This window comes from Chenopodium quinoa, unplaced genomic scaffold (genome assembly GCF_001683475.1).
Source record: "Chenopodium quinoa cultivar QQ74 unplaced genomic scaffold, ASM168347v1, whole genome shotgun sequence".
Lineage (NCBI taxonomy): Eukaryota > Viridiplantae > Streptophyta > Magnoliopsida > Caryophyllales > Amaranthaceae > Chenopodium > Chenopodium quinoa.
Window position 1 is genome coordinate 2,614,742 of NW_018743919.1, and position 16,029 is coordinate 2,630,770.

At 37.7% G+C, this 16,029-nt stretch overlaps 1 protein-coding gene across 1 annotated transcript; it reads left to right on the plus strand.

Annotated features, from left to right (window-relative positions):
• The first annotated feature begins 1,445 nt into the window (after positions 1-1,445).
• On the plus strand, positions 1,446-2,814 carry LOC110687365. Its single transcript, XM_021864009.1, has one exon. The coding sequence runs from the start codon at positions 1,725-1,727 to the stop codon at positions 2,385-2,387; it is 663 nt and encodes a 220-aa protein (XP_021719701.1). The 5' UTR covers positions 1,446-1,724; the 3' UTR covers positions 2,388-2,814.
• The last annotated feature ends 13,215 nt before the right edge of the window (positions 2,815-16,029 follow it).

Here is a 16,029-nt window from a genome sequence, read left to right on the forward strand (position 1 = left end):
AGTATGCTTAGATAAAGGTTGCTACAACTGTAGTTATATACTTCTATTCATACGCAATTACGCATTGAGAGAAAAATGGTAAACCTAACAAAAATATCCGAGTTAGCTTATCACCTACTCAACTAACATATTACAAAAATTGGGAAACCTAACAAACAATTTTGACAACTAATTCATGCCATAAATTCAGATAGCCACTTGATCCTAATTTAGTGTAGTAATTGTTACTAATCCAAGAAATCAGCTTCTAATCATTGATTTTTTGCAATTTGCATCTTCTTCTTAAGGTTGTATTTGTAGCCCCTACATACTTTATTATTTATTTTTCTTATTAAATAGGCCAACCAAACTCCTTGCAAATTACTCCTTTAATGATCTAATTAAGCAACTAGAATTATTCCTCTCTGTTTTACGCTAATTTCAACTTGCAGCATCTTTCTTCAATGAATGTAGCCTCGCTCTTATCTTAATGTAAGATATTTTGTAAAATTTTTATCCCATCAAAGATACTCTTTTTGTTTCGTAATAACTTTGCCTAATTTATTTCTTTTTCTAATTATTTTGGTTCGAACCAAGTTTATCGAATAGGTAGAAATAATTAAATTCCAAATCAAGGAAATTATATTGCAGGATATATAGGGAGGTTGATTTACTTTACCTATTTCTGTTTTTTTTTTTTTTCCTTAAGATGGAAACATGAACTTGAATGCGATTAGATTGTCATTTGATGTTTTTTTTTTTTTGGTGTTTAGAGAGCCCCAAGGACGAGTGATGAGAATCGATCCCAAGATCACCTGGAATCGGAAGAGGATCGGAACTCTAACCACTTGAGTTATCCCTCACTCTCAAGATTTAACAAACTTAACTCTATTACTTTGAATTGAATTAAAAATCCTCTCAAAATTAAGGGTTATGCAAAATCCATTCCATACTGAAATGAACCTTGATGATGAAATTTAAGTCCTACCAAATCCTAAAAAAATTCTAATTTAACTAGTTTTACTTTTCCTTTTACCATTTTACATATACCCAAGATCCGTAAAAGAACGATGCCAAATTGACAATATATTGATTAATCTATAGTACGACAATTATACATCGCCCGAACTTGCCCCTCTCTCGCACAAAAAAAAAAAAAAAAATAAAAAAAAAAAAAAAAATGATTTGCACCAAGAATTTTAGTTAACATAATCCTAATAGAGTAATCTCAACTAATAAATCTAATAAAACAGTGAGCAAAACATGATAGTAGTAGCAACACGCGCCAAATAAGGCGCTTAACTATCACTAATTAACTCACATCCTATTCATCCATTTCTACAATAATTCAATCACTCAATCATTTCTTTCCCAATTTAATTTTAATTTCATTTTTGATTTCTAATACTTTAATTTTTAATTAATCAAACAATTCCGTTCCATTCTCTTTACACAAATCACATGAATCTAATTCTTCCCTCTTTCTCTCTCTACCTCCATTTTAATTTCCCCTTTAACCTGAAATGCATCATAAATACATCCTAAATTCAAATGAAATGAAAATTATTGGGACCCACTACATAAAATTGTACTTCTAAAAAATCTCTATATATACTTGCTTCATCTTCAAACACAAACTTATGTTTTACTTACAACTACATTGAACTCTTTTCTCATCTTTTAGCTTTACCATATTATAATTTGGTTAACTTTTTGTCAATCATTCATTTAAATAGTGGTAATTAATGGCCAAAGGCCGGAGATTAACCTCGAGCCGAAGCGACCGGCTTCTTGGCACCGGGACTTATAATAATTACTACGATCACGGCCACGACCACAACCATGGTTACCACGACAACGGCACGGTTACCGAGGTATCGGAATTTGGGGAGGAGGATGTTTGGTCGATGGTGGCCGACACCTCGGAGAATCACCATCACCACCACCACATCCGCGAGTGGGACTCACGCGCCACCGTGGAGAGTGGGCGAAGGCGAGTGGACGTGGGTGTCACGTGCCACCAGGATGAGAGGCACGTGGGGGGCTTGTCCCTGGCATTTGAGGACAAAGCGCCGCCGTCAAGCCGCAGGATACTGCACCAATATGGAGGTGCCACGGGTGCAAGTAGGGGCCCACGTGTGGATACCAGACACGTGGCCTCGTCAGCTCCCGTAAACGTGCCTGATTGGAGCAAGATCCTCCGAGTCAACTCAGCCGAGTCATGTGTCGACTCGGATGAGGATGACCCGGTTGGTGACTCGGCGGTCGAACCGCCCCATGAGTACTTGGCTCGGAGTAGGAAAATGAATGCATTCTCGGTTTTCGAAGGCGTGGGCCGGACCCTCAAGGGCCGGGACATGACCCGGGTTCGCGACGCAATATGGAGCCAAACCGGGTTCGAAGGGTAAATATTAATGAAACACATAATAAGTCAGGGAAAAAAAAAAATTAATATATATTATGGTGTAAATTTTTTTCCTCCTTAAAAATTATTAGTTAGTTAAACCGTAAATCGTTTAGAAAATATTTTTTGAACCGGGAGAAGGTCATGAAAATGAATCGACTCGGTTGACTCAGTGAGTTAACGAGTCCGAGTTTACATGCCTAAAGCCTAAAATACTCTCCCTAAACTTTCTGTCTTTATATTGCTATTTTAGCTGGGATTTGGCAATTGTCTAGTACCTGTCAATTTTAATTTTTACTCCTAGTAATTTTGACAGAAGGAAATTGTAATTTAGTAGTAGTAGAACTTTTGAGGCAAATTATTGTAGAGTGAAAGTTTTTTGGCACAGTTTTTTGACTTATATTATGTCTTTTGTGTACATTTCACAGTTACTATGAGTGCCACTATTTTAATTATTTGATACTCTAATTAATGATCAGGTTAGGCCGTTATTACATGGTAATTCGGAAAATGTTTGGTTGATCCTAAGAATTTTAATCCTCATGTATTTACGGGCCAGGTTATTAATCTTTAGAGTCAATGTATTATTGTTTGTTCGCTAATTATTGATCTCAATATTACATTGATTAGGCGCATGATGAGCTTGAAATGCATAGGTTATGGTGATTGATGTGGATTGAGGATGACATAATCACATATTAGGTGACACTAATAATGTTAGTATTAGTGCTAGTGTAATAAATTTGCAATTTTAAAATAAAATGCTACTATGATTTAAGGTAAGGCTGATGTGGACTACCAGTGCATTTTAGTCCCTTAAAAGTTGAAACTAATTCAATGGACAAAGAAAGATGCACATAAATACAATTAAATATCTTGTGAGTCCAACTATTTTTAGTAATTGAAACTTAAGTTTGTTTTGTTAGAGAGATAATTTTCTTACTAATAATTTTATGATGAAGGTCGAGTTGATATGATAGAAAGAACGCTTGAGATAACTTTTGATTTGAAAGAATAATATATTCAGAGCCGGTAAAAAATAAACAAAAAAAATATTCAAGAACAGAAACATAAATTTATTATCGATTTATGAAAATATTCCGTTCATAAAAAAATTGAGGTAAAATGATGGTCAAAACAGATCATATTTCTCAAAGAATTTGTATATAAAAATGTCTGTTTTTTGTAATCACGGCATTACTTTATAATAGTTTTTAAGTCATAAACTCATACTAAATACCAAGCATTTCTAGTAATTTTATAGCATGGCTACCATAAGAATCAAAATACAAAAAGCTCCAACGTCAAACTAGTCTAAAAGATAGTAGAAGAAACAAAAAACCCAAATGAATACAAAAGCATTCATTTCAAAAGGTAGACAAGGGGAATAATGATAAAAATAGACAACAATTTTTTTCTCTTAAAATTTTTTTAAATATATTAATATTTTATAAAATAATTTTTATATGTGGGGCCTTCAAGTTCAACCTCAAGGGAGAATAGAGCCAATTGGCAACAGTTTATCAAAGAGAATGGAGGTGGTTCATAGTTACGTCATGTTTGTTACTTATCAAAGAGAGTGAGAAAATAAGGGACCGTTTGGTTGCACAAGTTGACAAGGTCTAAGGGGAAAATAAAAAATGCTATTATGTACTTGTAAAAAATGACACATTTTTAGGTGGAGTTTGAGCTTTTCTTTCCTTCTTTCAAACTTTTTTAAGAAAATGACTTAAGTTGGTTTTAGTCATTTGCAATTTTTTCATATTATAATTCTCCCTAGGACCCCAAACAACATTATGTAATTTTTTTTTATCTTTTGGTGATTATTTTTTGGTGCAATTATCTTTTGGTGATTTGGATATTAAATTAATTGAGGTGGTCCTTGTGTATTCACATTATCAATTACTCCACTATACATATAAATTAATAGGGGATATTCCTCTAATCTTTGATTTATGATAGAATACTAGTTTGACTACAATTGTTTGTAGTAGTTGCTTTGCATCATGTTCTACTTCACTTTCTTAAGCTGTACTCTTAAGGCATACTAAAGTCTAAAGCAATTTCATAGGACATACTTTGTCCTTCGGATTGGGGTTTAAGGATATGTTCTTTTGCGTAAAATTTGCTCATTTGAATTTTTTTGAACTTGTTTTCTAATTCTTATTTTGAATTGTATGAATTTATTCTTTTTGTTAACCTAATTTTCTTAAGATGGAAATTGAGAAATATTAGACCATCTAAACTGGTTTTAATTTTGTTTGGTAAGTTACATTATAACGGCTCAAAACTAGATCATAACAAATAAAATTGAGGGATTTCAATCCAATAATATATTTTAGTAATAAATTATTTTAAAATCATATATATTCCTATTTTAAAGTAAAGATATACAAGTACATTAAACTTTGGTATGTTTTATTCAATTTTGACATGTGATTGTTATTAAAATATTCGAATATGAAATGCTACCTACATTTTTGTAGAAAGAGATTTTTTTATAAAAAATAAAATAAAAGACGAAGCTGATCTCAAACTCGGTCAAGCTTGAAACACCTGGTCTTATATATACTTACCTTCGTTTTTTATAGTTGACACGTATTTCTTTTTAGGAAGTTTATTTTTAGTTGACACGTTTCCTTTTTGGGTAAGTTTTATACCTTGTTTTTTTAGTGTACCCCACTTGTTTTATCATTTTCTATCCACTCCTTAAGATGTGTGCCTAAATTGAACACGTCAACTAAATAAAAACGAAGGAAGTATATGTTATTGATACACTACATGCATGTTGCAACTATTTGTGTAACACCCCAATAATTCTCTCTTTAAAACCTGTAAATACCTTTATCAATTTGCAAGAGAATTACTGACGTGCTACCGCCACGTGTTCAAACGTTAAGGCTAGTTCAGAATTTAGCAGCGGAAAAACTAACTTAGTTATCAATAAGTTTCAATTCCAAAAATCAAAACCAAATTTAGTCTTACAAGCTGGAACCATTACGACCCTTATTCAAAACCCAATAAAAGTAGTAAATTAATCAAACCAAAGTTAAAATAAATCCAAACTTATGAAATAAAATATACTATGGAAACATCCAACACTCCACTCAAAATCCCACCACCTTGATGCAAGTTCTGATTATGTATAAACCTGTGATTAATCTGCTCCCCAATATTACAAGTGTAAAAATTGGATCATTACAGGTTCCTTGAATGGCGAAGGCCATGACCAAGAAAAAGACACACAAAAGCACGCAATCAGCAACGCTGAGTACATACAAGCTACGAAATATATCAAAGAGTCCCTAGCATGTTACTAAAAATAAATCAGCACACACAATTTAATTATTGACTCTAACACATGCCTCAACTATTAACATTACTACAACTACACTAATTACTAACAATAATTCATTTCATTTCATTCATTGATTGGATTAAGCAATAGACTAGGTTGTCCCCTATGCTCCATTTCTGAACATTAATAAAAGAAAACCCTATGCCTCCTTTCAAAAACATTGGTAAACATCCAATGGCAGAAGGGCGCGACTCCGTGGCCATAGCTAGTATGAGATCTCATCTAACTCCTTTTAGGTTAAAAAAAACAGTTGTTAACAAGAGACTCGTAGATCAGACGACCTTTAGAAAGTACACGGCTAATACCCTATGAACCCCAACCCTTGATTGTCAATACTCTAGATGTGCACAAATCCAGAGTTTTATTGCTCATCCTTCTTGCACTTTACGTGATTTACCAGTTTAAACTTGGTGATGACTCAATGCAAAACAATACAACCAACCATGCATCAATCATTCAAACAATTCAAATTTCTAATTCAATTCTTGATTTATTAGTGACAAACAATATTTAGTGTTGAATCCTTTAACTACCTCGGTGTATAAACACCTTAAGTGCATAAGGCACCTCAATCTTCAACCTCATCTTATAAGACTTTAATTCTCCCTTTACTCATTCCACTTCAATAATCATGAACGAGTAATACAATAATTCATTCCACATATTCACGTACCTTTGCCTCTAAGCTCATCTTGCAAGTTAATGCATAAATAATGCTTACAAGATAAATTAATACGCAATTCTCATACATGAAACAAAACCAATCATCACATTATTCACCAATCAAACTTACTACCATACAATTCCAACCAATCCACAAGTTTCCTAACATGATTCTAAGTCTTCCAAGTCCTTAAACATACTTCTAGAGTCAAGGTTTTCGTATCCTTGTGCGTACCTTGAGGAGTTGGTTGGCCACTTTAGGAACTAGAAATCGCTTTCTACAAAGTCCTCTCCTAAACCAAACAATAATAATTCAATCAATACCCAAGCAATATAATTTACAGCAATACTAACTTACTTTAATCCCCTTAAACCATTGAAATAATGCTTTTAAATTACTCACAATAGTCAAAGTTAATAATTCAATAGTTCAACTATAAGTCTATATGTTAAAATCATGAAAATATAGCTTATAACATAAAATTCCAGCAACTTTAAAGTAAGGATTATAATCTGGAAATTTAGTTTAAGAATATAAAACAACCTCATAAACATCTCTACTTGAAATAATCATTATATAGTAGGTTAGTATGTTAAAAACCTAAAAATCCATCATAAAACCATGATTTAAAACCTTTAAAACCAAGATTAAAAATCTGAAAATTTAATTTAATAGTAGAATGTATGAATACAACAATCTAAACTTGAAATATATAATTAGAATTCAATTAGTTTCATAAAAACTCAATCAAACCTTCAAAATTCAATTAAACAACACTTTAAAACCTTCCTTTTTGCTAGAATTAAAAGCTTATATATTATTCTTAAAATTTCGTACATAAAAACATTAAAATACATACTTATTCGTAAAATTACATCAAGTTTAAAGCTTTATCAAAATCTGAAAATTTATTTTAAACATTAAACCTTCTTTAAAAATCAAAAACTGTCCGAAAACCATATTTAAAGGCTGAATTTGGCCACGAGAGGGTGGTACTCACTACCAAAGGTATTTTAATTTGATTAAAACGTCGTTTACACACGAAAAATACTATTCTTTTTGTAAAAATCGGACGAGTTAGAATCTAAACGTGATAAAACGTGATTAAAAAAAAATTAAGAACGGAGATCAAAGTTGATTACGGAAAACTGAAAATTTGTTTTTATGCTTAATTAATCATTAGAAATTCAATAGGAACAAAATCCCCAAATTAATTGATCATTAGAACCTAAAATCCCAATTTAACTAAATTAAGTTTAAAATTACAAAATCTGAAAATTAAAACAACAATTATAATCTGAAATTATTAGTTTAAAACATCAAAAACATGATTTTGATACAAAATAAACTAATTTCAAGCAATAAAAACCAAAACCCAAAAATCAATTACATAAGCTTTATGAAAATAATAAGAAATAAAGGAGGACGAAAATAAGACTAACCTTTTTGTGTGTGGGAAAATTTGGGGATTCATGGGGTATTTATAGGAGAGAATTGTAGGGTAGAATTGGGCCTCATGAAAATAATGGGCCAATTAAATATACAAATGGGTTAGGCTTTGTTTTTATAATAATGGATTGTAGGATATAGGTTGATAAAATAATTTAGCCTAAAATAATTTTTGACCCAAATTAATAATTTGAAAATTAAATTCTGGAAAAATACAAATAAAATAATATTAATAAAATAAAATTTCATTTATAAAATATTTAAAAATACGGAGGATTACATTTGACTATTCAACAATGATACGACACAAGTTTCAAATGTTCATTGTTGCAAGTTACTCTAAGCACATTATGTATGTATTTTGAACTTTGGAAGCGGACAAATCAGAGATTATCAATAAGATAGTTCATTTTATTATTGTGATTAGGGCTAAGCTCAATTATGAGGAAGATTGCATATACTGTACAAAGTTATGTAGTTATGGAGTAACACTTACGGGGACTAAACTAGGGGTGCTAATCGAGCGAGTCGATCACGAGCTAAGGGGTGCTCGACTAGACTCGAAAACATTTTACATATGCTCAACTCGTGCTTGCTAAAGTTTCGAGCTAAAAAAATCTACTCGATTCGTGCTCGTTAAAGTTTCGAGTCGAGTCGAGTAGCTCACGATTTCCTTGTTAAAGTTTTGGCCCTTCTAAACTTATAGGCCTTTTTTTTCACTTTATATAGTTTTCTTTTATTTATTATTAAAGATTTACTCTTTCTTTTTTTATAATATAAATTAACTATTATTAAGTGTCAAATTTGTAACTTTCTTTGTAAATTCTATATTAATAAATTACATTATCGAGTTTTTCACGATCTTATCGAGTCGAGTTAGAGCTTGCTCAACTCGTGCTCGTTAACATCTTGAGTCGAGTCGAATTCGATTTGAGCAAACTCGAGCTGAGTTTTAACCGAGTCGAATTCGAGTTGCTCACGAGTTGCTCAACTCGATGAGCACCCCTAGACCAAACAATCACACCAACATATATTAAAAAAATAATTTAAAAAAAAAGGAGAGAAAGAACAACCCATTAAGGTTACTGTTGTTCCGGGGTTTTCTGTGTCCCTTGGGAGAGTTACAACTTCGAGGCTGGAACCACGCGCCTGTACCTGCAAGATAACGGAGACTCCTTGGCTAGGGAGCTCCGCCTCCAACGATCAAGTTAGTAGATGAAGGAGTTGTAAAGCAGAATGTAAATAGGTGCCGGATGCTAGGATGGGTCTAGCAGGCGGTACCGAGTGGTGTGTGATTGTCTTGGGATTTGTGTAATCCGAGTGTTTCTTATGAACAATCTCTGTCATAAATGAGCATTTATGACCGTATTTATAGCCTTGGGAAGCGTGCCAGGTTCTAGGGTTTTGGCCAACCCTAGGACTGACTGGGCTTTCTTGGGAATTGGGCCCAATCTCTTACCTATTTAGGCAAGGCTGAGAGGGCCACACGGCATGCCATAGGAGGTCCATGGTGGACCAATGGAAGTGTGCCACGTGTCAGGTCCTGATAAGTCCAACTGGGTGACACTTGTCAGGCCCTGATTGGTCCACATGGCGATAAGTGGATTAAGGGAAAATCCCCCTAATCATTTGCCCCTCACAGGTGGCACGTGACCTGGCACGTGTGACCTGTGGAAAGCGTCGTCCAATGAGGAGACGACAGGTGTCGACGGATAGCTTGGCCGAGAATTTTCCCGCCCAAGTTTTTGAATTTGAATGCTCTTCTGCTCATTCTCTCCCTATAAATAGGGTTGGTCAACAAGTCTTTTGTTCACATTTGTTCACTTTATTTTCAGAAAGAGATCTCTCGGACCCCTGAACTTGAGCTCTGACCCTTCGCCATTACTGAGTTGCCAGGACGACTACTGTACGGGGCGCCTGCTTTGATCAAGCTGCTTCAGAACTTAAGTTTCAGGTAACCGTCTTCTCTCTAATTTTTTGCTTTCACACCCCTTTCTTTTTTGAAACTGAGGCCTCAAAAGCATCCGGCACGACCTAGGTTAGCAATCAGCCGGTCACCGGGGACGGCTGAGTCTAGGACTAGGGGTGCCGACTGCCCTGCGGTACTTCAAACTTTGCGCAAGTCTCGGAATCCCACTGCCTTTGTATCTATGCAGGACAGTATGGCGAGAACAAAAAAGACCAAGAGAATAGAAAACTCTGATGGCTCCTCTTTCCGGGTTCCAATTAGTGAAATATCAGACCAGCCGCCTGACACCGCGGGGACCCAAGGCGGCCCGTCTGTCGAGAGCTCTGAGGAGGGAGCTAAGTTGTTCCCTACTCATTTCACTGTTGACTTGGCTAGCCGACAGTTGACCCCTGAAGAAGGGGAAGGGTCAGTCTCTTTTGACAGCGAGTCTGGCTCTAGCTCATCGAGCCGCCCTTCTATTAGCTCGAAAGAGGGACAAAGTCATGAGGAGAGAGATCCTCATGCGGCTGAAGAGAGAGAAGTTCAATCGGAACCATCCGCCTCTCATAGGGAGTTGAACACTCCTCATTACTGCCATGTACCCAAGGGTCGAATCAAGGCCAAGCGAGAGCGCATAGACACCTTTCTTTCGGACCATACAATGGGTTCAAATTATCGAGTATTCGGGCCGGATGGCGAGGACACAGTGGTCTGGCCAGAGGGTGCCAGTTACGGGGACGCCTGTTTTGGCTGTTACGAGGCGGCCATCAAGGCTGGATTGCGGTTCCCATTGCATCCGGTCGTCCAGCAAATCCTCGATGGGTACGAGGTGGGGCTTTGGCAGTTAGCCCCCAACTCTTGGTTCAACATTCTTGGCTATGTAGCCGGATGTGAGATGCATGGGGTGGAGCCAAATTTCGAGGCGTTCACCCATATGAACTACCTCAGCCGAACCCCAAAAGCAAGCGGCACTGGATGGTACCAAATAACAAGTCATAAGGGCTATCTTATGACCATAGGCAAAGTGAAAGGAATGGTGTCCTTCCAACAAGTGTATTATTCCGATAGAGGGTTCAGAATTATTACTGAGCTAATTCTTCAGTAAGGTCAAGTGTTAGGAATGCCTAGGTAGAGGTCGCTTCCGATCAGTAATATCGAGGTACAATTGATATTACAGCTTGTTCTTAACTGAACCCTTCGGGTCGAACCCAATCGAATTACCGATCCGAGACGACGAATTAATCCGAAAGGATTTAATGAGTCGACAGAGTTTTACGAATACAGACGTCGGAAATCGAGCCTAGGGCGTCGAGACCGAGCGTCGCAAAATCACAAGCAACAAGTATGAGCGTAGCCGTAGCTAGGCTAGGCTAGTTCATAGCAAGCCTAGGCGCACCATGTGTGTGATAGGCGCACCATGGTGTGTTAGGCACCATCACAGCCTAGGCGCGCCCTGGCAGCCCATCGCAAGCTAGCAGCATGCTAGCATGGGTGCCTGGGTGCGCATGGTAGCCATCGCAAGCCACACAGGCACCAGGTAGCCCATCGCAGCTAGCAGCGTGCTAGCGTGGGTGCCTGGGTGCATATGGAACCTATCGCCAGCAATGGGCGCACCAGGCGCACCATCGCAGGGCCTGGTGATGCGTGCGTGCGTGCCTGGCATGGCAGCACCATCGCAGGCACCAGGCGCACCATGGCAAGCACTGGGTGCTGCGTGTGTGCGTGCTTGGCATGGCAGCACCATCGCAAGCACCAAGTGCTAGCATGGTTGGCTGCCTGGCAATGGTGCACCATGTGCGTGGATGCTTGTGTGCTAGCCTTCGCGTGGCAGCACCAAGCATCGCACCACATGCGAGAGCCTGGGCGCCAACATGATGCCATGCATCGCACTACAGGCGCATTGATGCGCGTAGGCTGGGCTAGCAATGTGTGTGCGTGGTGCGTGGCGCATGGCTGGTGCGTGATGCAAGGTGCAAGGCTAGTACGCTATGCGAAGCATGTGTGACCAGCCAGTGCGTGGGATGCGAGGCCAGCGCCAGCGATGCCCAGCAAGCACTAGCTGGGCGATGCATGCTGTGCGTGCGATAGAGGTGCTGGGCAGACTGGCTGGGTGATGCATGGTGCGCCAGCCAAGCATGCTAGCTGGCTGTGCGTGCTGGCAGCGCCAGGTGGCAGCCAACCTAGCTGCCTTACAAATGGCGGTTTGAGGGGAAGTGGGGACCAAAGCCACCAAGCTTCCCTTGGGGAGCAAGGCAATGGTCCCCCCCCATGGGATATGGTCCTCACCTAACCCATCCTCTCCTTTTGCCACTTGTTGGCTTGTGATTGTTTTGCATAATTATTTATTTTAGAATTAAATAAATTATTGCAATTGCACATGATCCCACATTGATCATGAAAAGGGGTTTCAAGTCCCCATTCTCTATAAATACCCACTTGGTTGGGATTTTGAGAATACAACCTTGAGTGGAATTAAAAAGGAAACTCTAAGAAAGAGTAAACCTTTGATTCGTAAAACTCATAGTTATTTTGTCCGGGTCTTGACTAACTTTCAAGACTTAGGACGCTCGGGTCGGGTCGAGGGTACGATCCGTCAGAGTTCTCGTCTTTTCGGGATTTTGAAGTAAGAGCTCTTTGGGAGCGAAGCACGCGTCAAAGGTATAATTCTTGTCCTTAATCTTGTATGATTAAGTTTATTATGCTTGTTTAATTGCTTTAATTAAGGGGCGGGTCTTGATAGGTTTCCTTCCGCGTAGTGTCGGGTCACTACGAAACCCTACAGCGGTATCGGAGCCACGCTCCTTTTAATTTTCGCAATTATTGTTTAATTAAGGTGTTTTAAAGAATTTAATTTTCTGGTTCATGTTCATCTAATTAGATTAGATGCTCGTTTTAATTTATTTTTAAAACTCGATTTTAATTTCGATTTGGCTGTCGAACCCAGATTTTGGCTCAAAAATAGTGATTTTTGGGTGGAATCGACATTCTGAAACTGTTTCAATTCTTTTAGGGTTGTCCAGAAGCCAAATTCGAACCAGAAACCCAATTTTTCTGGGGTTTTTCGTTTTTCAACAAAAAATTTAATTCTTTTAAGCCTTGAATAATGCAAGCATTACAAGGTTAGATTAAATGCACATTTGCATCACTAATCTACTGGTTTTAAAATATCCTTGAGCATAATAATGGAGTGTTTATTAGTGCTTAAGTTGATATACCAAGTTATCACATAAACTTGTTTTTCACAAATTTTGCAAATAAATTGCAATAAGGTGTGAAAACTTGTTGTGATTTTGTATTTTAAGTTCCCAAGTAATGTTAAAGTTCTAATCTTTAAAGGTTTAAATGATTGGAACCCTAACCCTAAATTCCATGATTGAACAAAGTTTGGATTTTTCCATGTTTTGGTTGATTAAAATCCATTAAGTTCAATTACTTGTGAGTAAAATTTGATTAATCTTCATATTGGAAGATGTAATCTTGGTATTTTACACAAGTATGCAAGTTGGAAATTTTTTATCATTGGATGGTTAATTTTATTTTTCCAACTCCCTTTTGTCAAATCCACTATTAATTTGCACATTGGCAAGATTAATTTTGGACATAGCTCATTTCATTTTAAGCATAAAGTTTGACCTAATTTTGTTCAAAATTGAAATTTTTGGATAAATTTAGGCTTGTGCCCCAATAAAATAAACTTGTTTAAGTTAGACTTAATATTTGTTTTATTTTTTTTTTTCCCTCAAAATTAATTCTAAAATTTGATTTAGAATTGATTATTGTCGCACACAAATCGGAATTAAATTCCGAGTAAATATGCACGCAAAATGATGCAAAATCGCAAGCGTCACAAAGGCTAGCCGGGCTGCCTAGCAGCCCACATGTAGGCTGTCTGTGGTGCACATATGGTTGTGCATCGCTTGGTGCGTAGCTGTGTGGCGAGGAGGGGCTGCTGTGTGGTGCGTGTGCTGGCGCATAGGGGCCTTAGGCTGCTGGTACGCTTGTGCGGCTGCTGGGCAGCGAGGCAGCAAGCCCCAGCCAGCCAGCCCCTGATGCTTGTGCCAGCAAGCTGCTAGCATGCGTAGCATGCTGCTGGTGCTAGCTAGCTAGGCAGGTTGTGCTAGGCGCACTTGCTAGCTGCCAGCACCACGCACCATGGCGCAGGGGCCATGGGCTGCCTAGCAGCCATGGTGCGCCATGCATCATAGGATGATGCCATTTTTTGCTTAGTACTTGAGCTATGATTTTGCGATTTTTCCCGTGTTAATAATTTTAATTAATTATTTTAACGAGGCTAAAAAACTCGATTTTTGATTTTGCAAAATTTTGACAAATTATGGGTTATGCCGACTTAATTAATCGGATTAATTAAGTACGGATGCTGAATTTAGTGGGAGCTTAATTAAATGCGTTAGCATTTTGCGTTTAGAAATAATGGATTAAACCACTTTGACTAGTTTTAATTAGGTGCGTTAATTGGATTAACGACCTAACTTAGTTACTAGTTTTGCGTGTTTAATTATGTAATTCGTAAAATTGCATGGGCCGTTCACAAATAGTGAACGGGTGAATGAAAGATTGTTTTCAAAACAGGTTCTTTGAAAATGGCAACTAGTGGGGCCCGACTAGGATAGAAAATACGGACTGCGTTCCGTTATGTATTTTTGTAAATCTAAATACGGTCTGCGAACCGTTAAGTATTTTTGTACTATTTAGATTAATCTTAGTCGTTCTAGCTAGCTTCTTTTATTTCATTTTGGCCAAGAAGTCTCAAGACGGCGTTTCGACGAAGACGAGCCAAGATGAAGACCCATGGAAATTGAAGATTTCAAGGGGTCATGCTAGTTGCCAAATGCATATATTTTTATGCCTTATATATATTGTTATTATATATGTTTGCTAGATGCATGTCTAGGATTTCTATAATGTTGCGATGATTAGTTAAGTTCACTTAAATCAACCAACATAGAAACCCTAGGTCCCTTAATAATATTGAGCTAAAATTTGCCGTTCCAAGAACAACACTTACCGAACTAATGCGCCTATGTGATGGATTACGCCAAAGCGAGGCATCACTACTTCCCTAAGAACGTAAGGTATACTAGGTATACAAGTTGTCTTGGTTAAGCTCAACGATATCAGTAAGGAGTCCTTAGATGTCGTGGCAAAAGAGATAAAATGTCAAGTATGCATTAGATGCGGCATTTTATCAAACCGAGAGTAGCTTGGAGCTATTAGCAATTGGATTGCTTACCTTAAGATATTTAATGGTTAAGACAAGCCAAAGCATGCTTATCCATTTCTTGATCTTTGGGATCTCGGAATCATTTTATTCTCGCCCATAAGGGATAATCTTAAAATGCGTGGATAAAATGTTCAATAAGTGTGAATAAGTGCATGAACGCTTTAAATTTCAACTTATTGATGTATGAATGGTTTTTCACTTCAAATTCTTTCAATTGTAGAAATCATGTCTGTAAGTAACACAAACAACAACCAATTCTCTATGCGCTCAATTCTCAACAAGGAGAAGTTGAGCGGGCCAAACTTTCTTGATTGGCAAAGAAATCTCCGCATTGTACTAATGCAGGAGAAAAAGGAATACGTCCTTGATGAGGAAATGCCCGACGCTCCCAATGAGGAGGTCACTCAGGCAGCCCTTAACCGATGGCATAGTGCCAATCGGGATGTCAAATGCATCATGTTGGCCACAAAGTCTCCGGACCTTCAAAAGACTTTCTTTGAAAAGGAGACAACTTTTGAGATCATTTCTGAGCTTCAGAATATGTTCCAAGAGCAGGCCCGAACTGAAAGGTTTGAAACCCACATGCAGATCCTTGAGAGCAAGCTCAAGAAAGGAGAGCCAGTCAGCCCGCATGTTCTCAAAATGATTGGATTATTTGAAAACATGGAAAGGCTCGATGCTGGGTATTCAACTGAAATGGAAATTGACATCATTCTCCACTCCCTTCACAAAGGCTATGATCAGTTCAAGATGAACTATAACATGCATAGTATGGAGAAAACCCTCACCGAGCTTCATGGTATGTTGAAGCAAGCCGAGAAAACCCTCAAGGATGAGGGCAAGCATGACATGCTCATGGTGAGGAAGGGCAAGCCGTTCAAACGTGCGGGCAAAAAGAAGAGCTTTAAAGGGAAAAAGAAGAAATTCTCGCCTACGTCAAAGTTTGCCAAGGGCAACAAGGACAAGAAGGCAGCTTCTTCTAAGT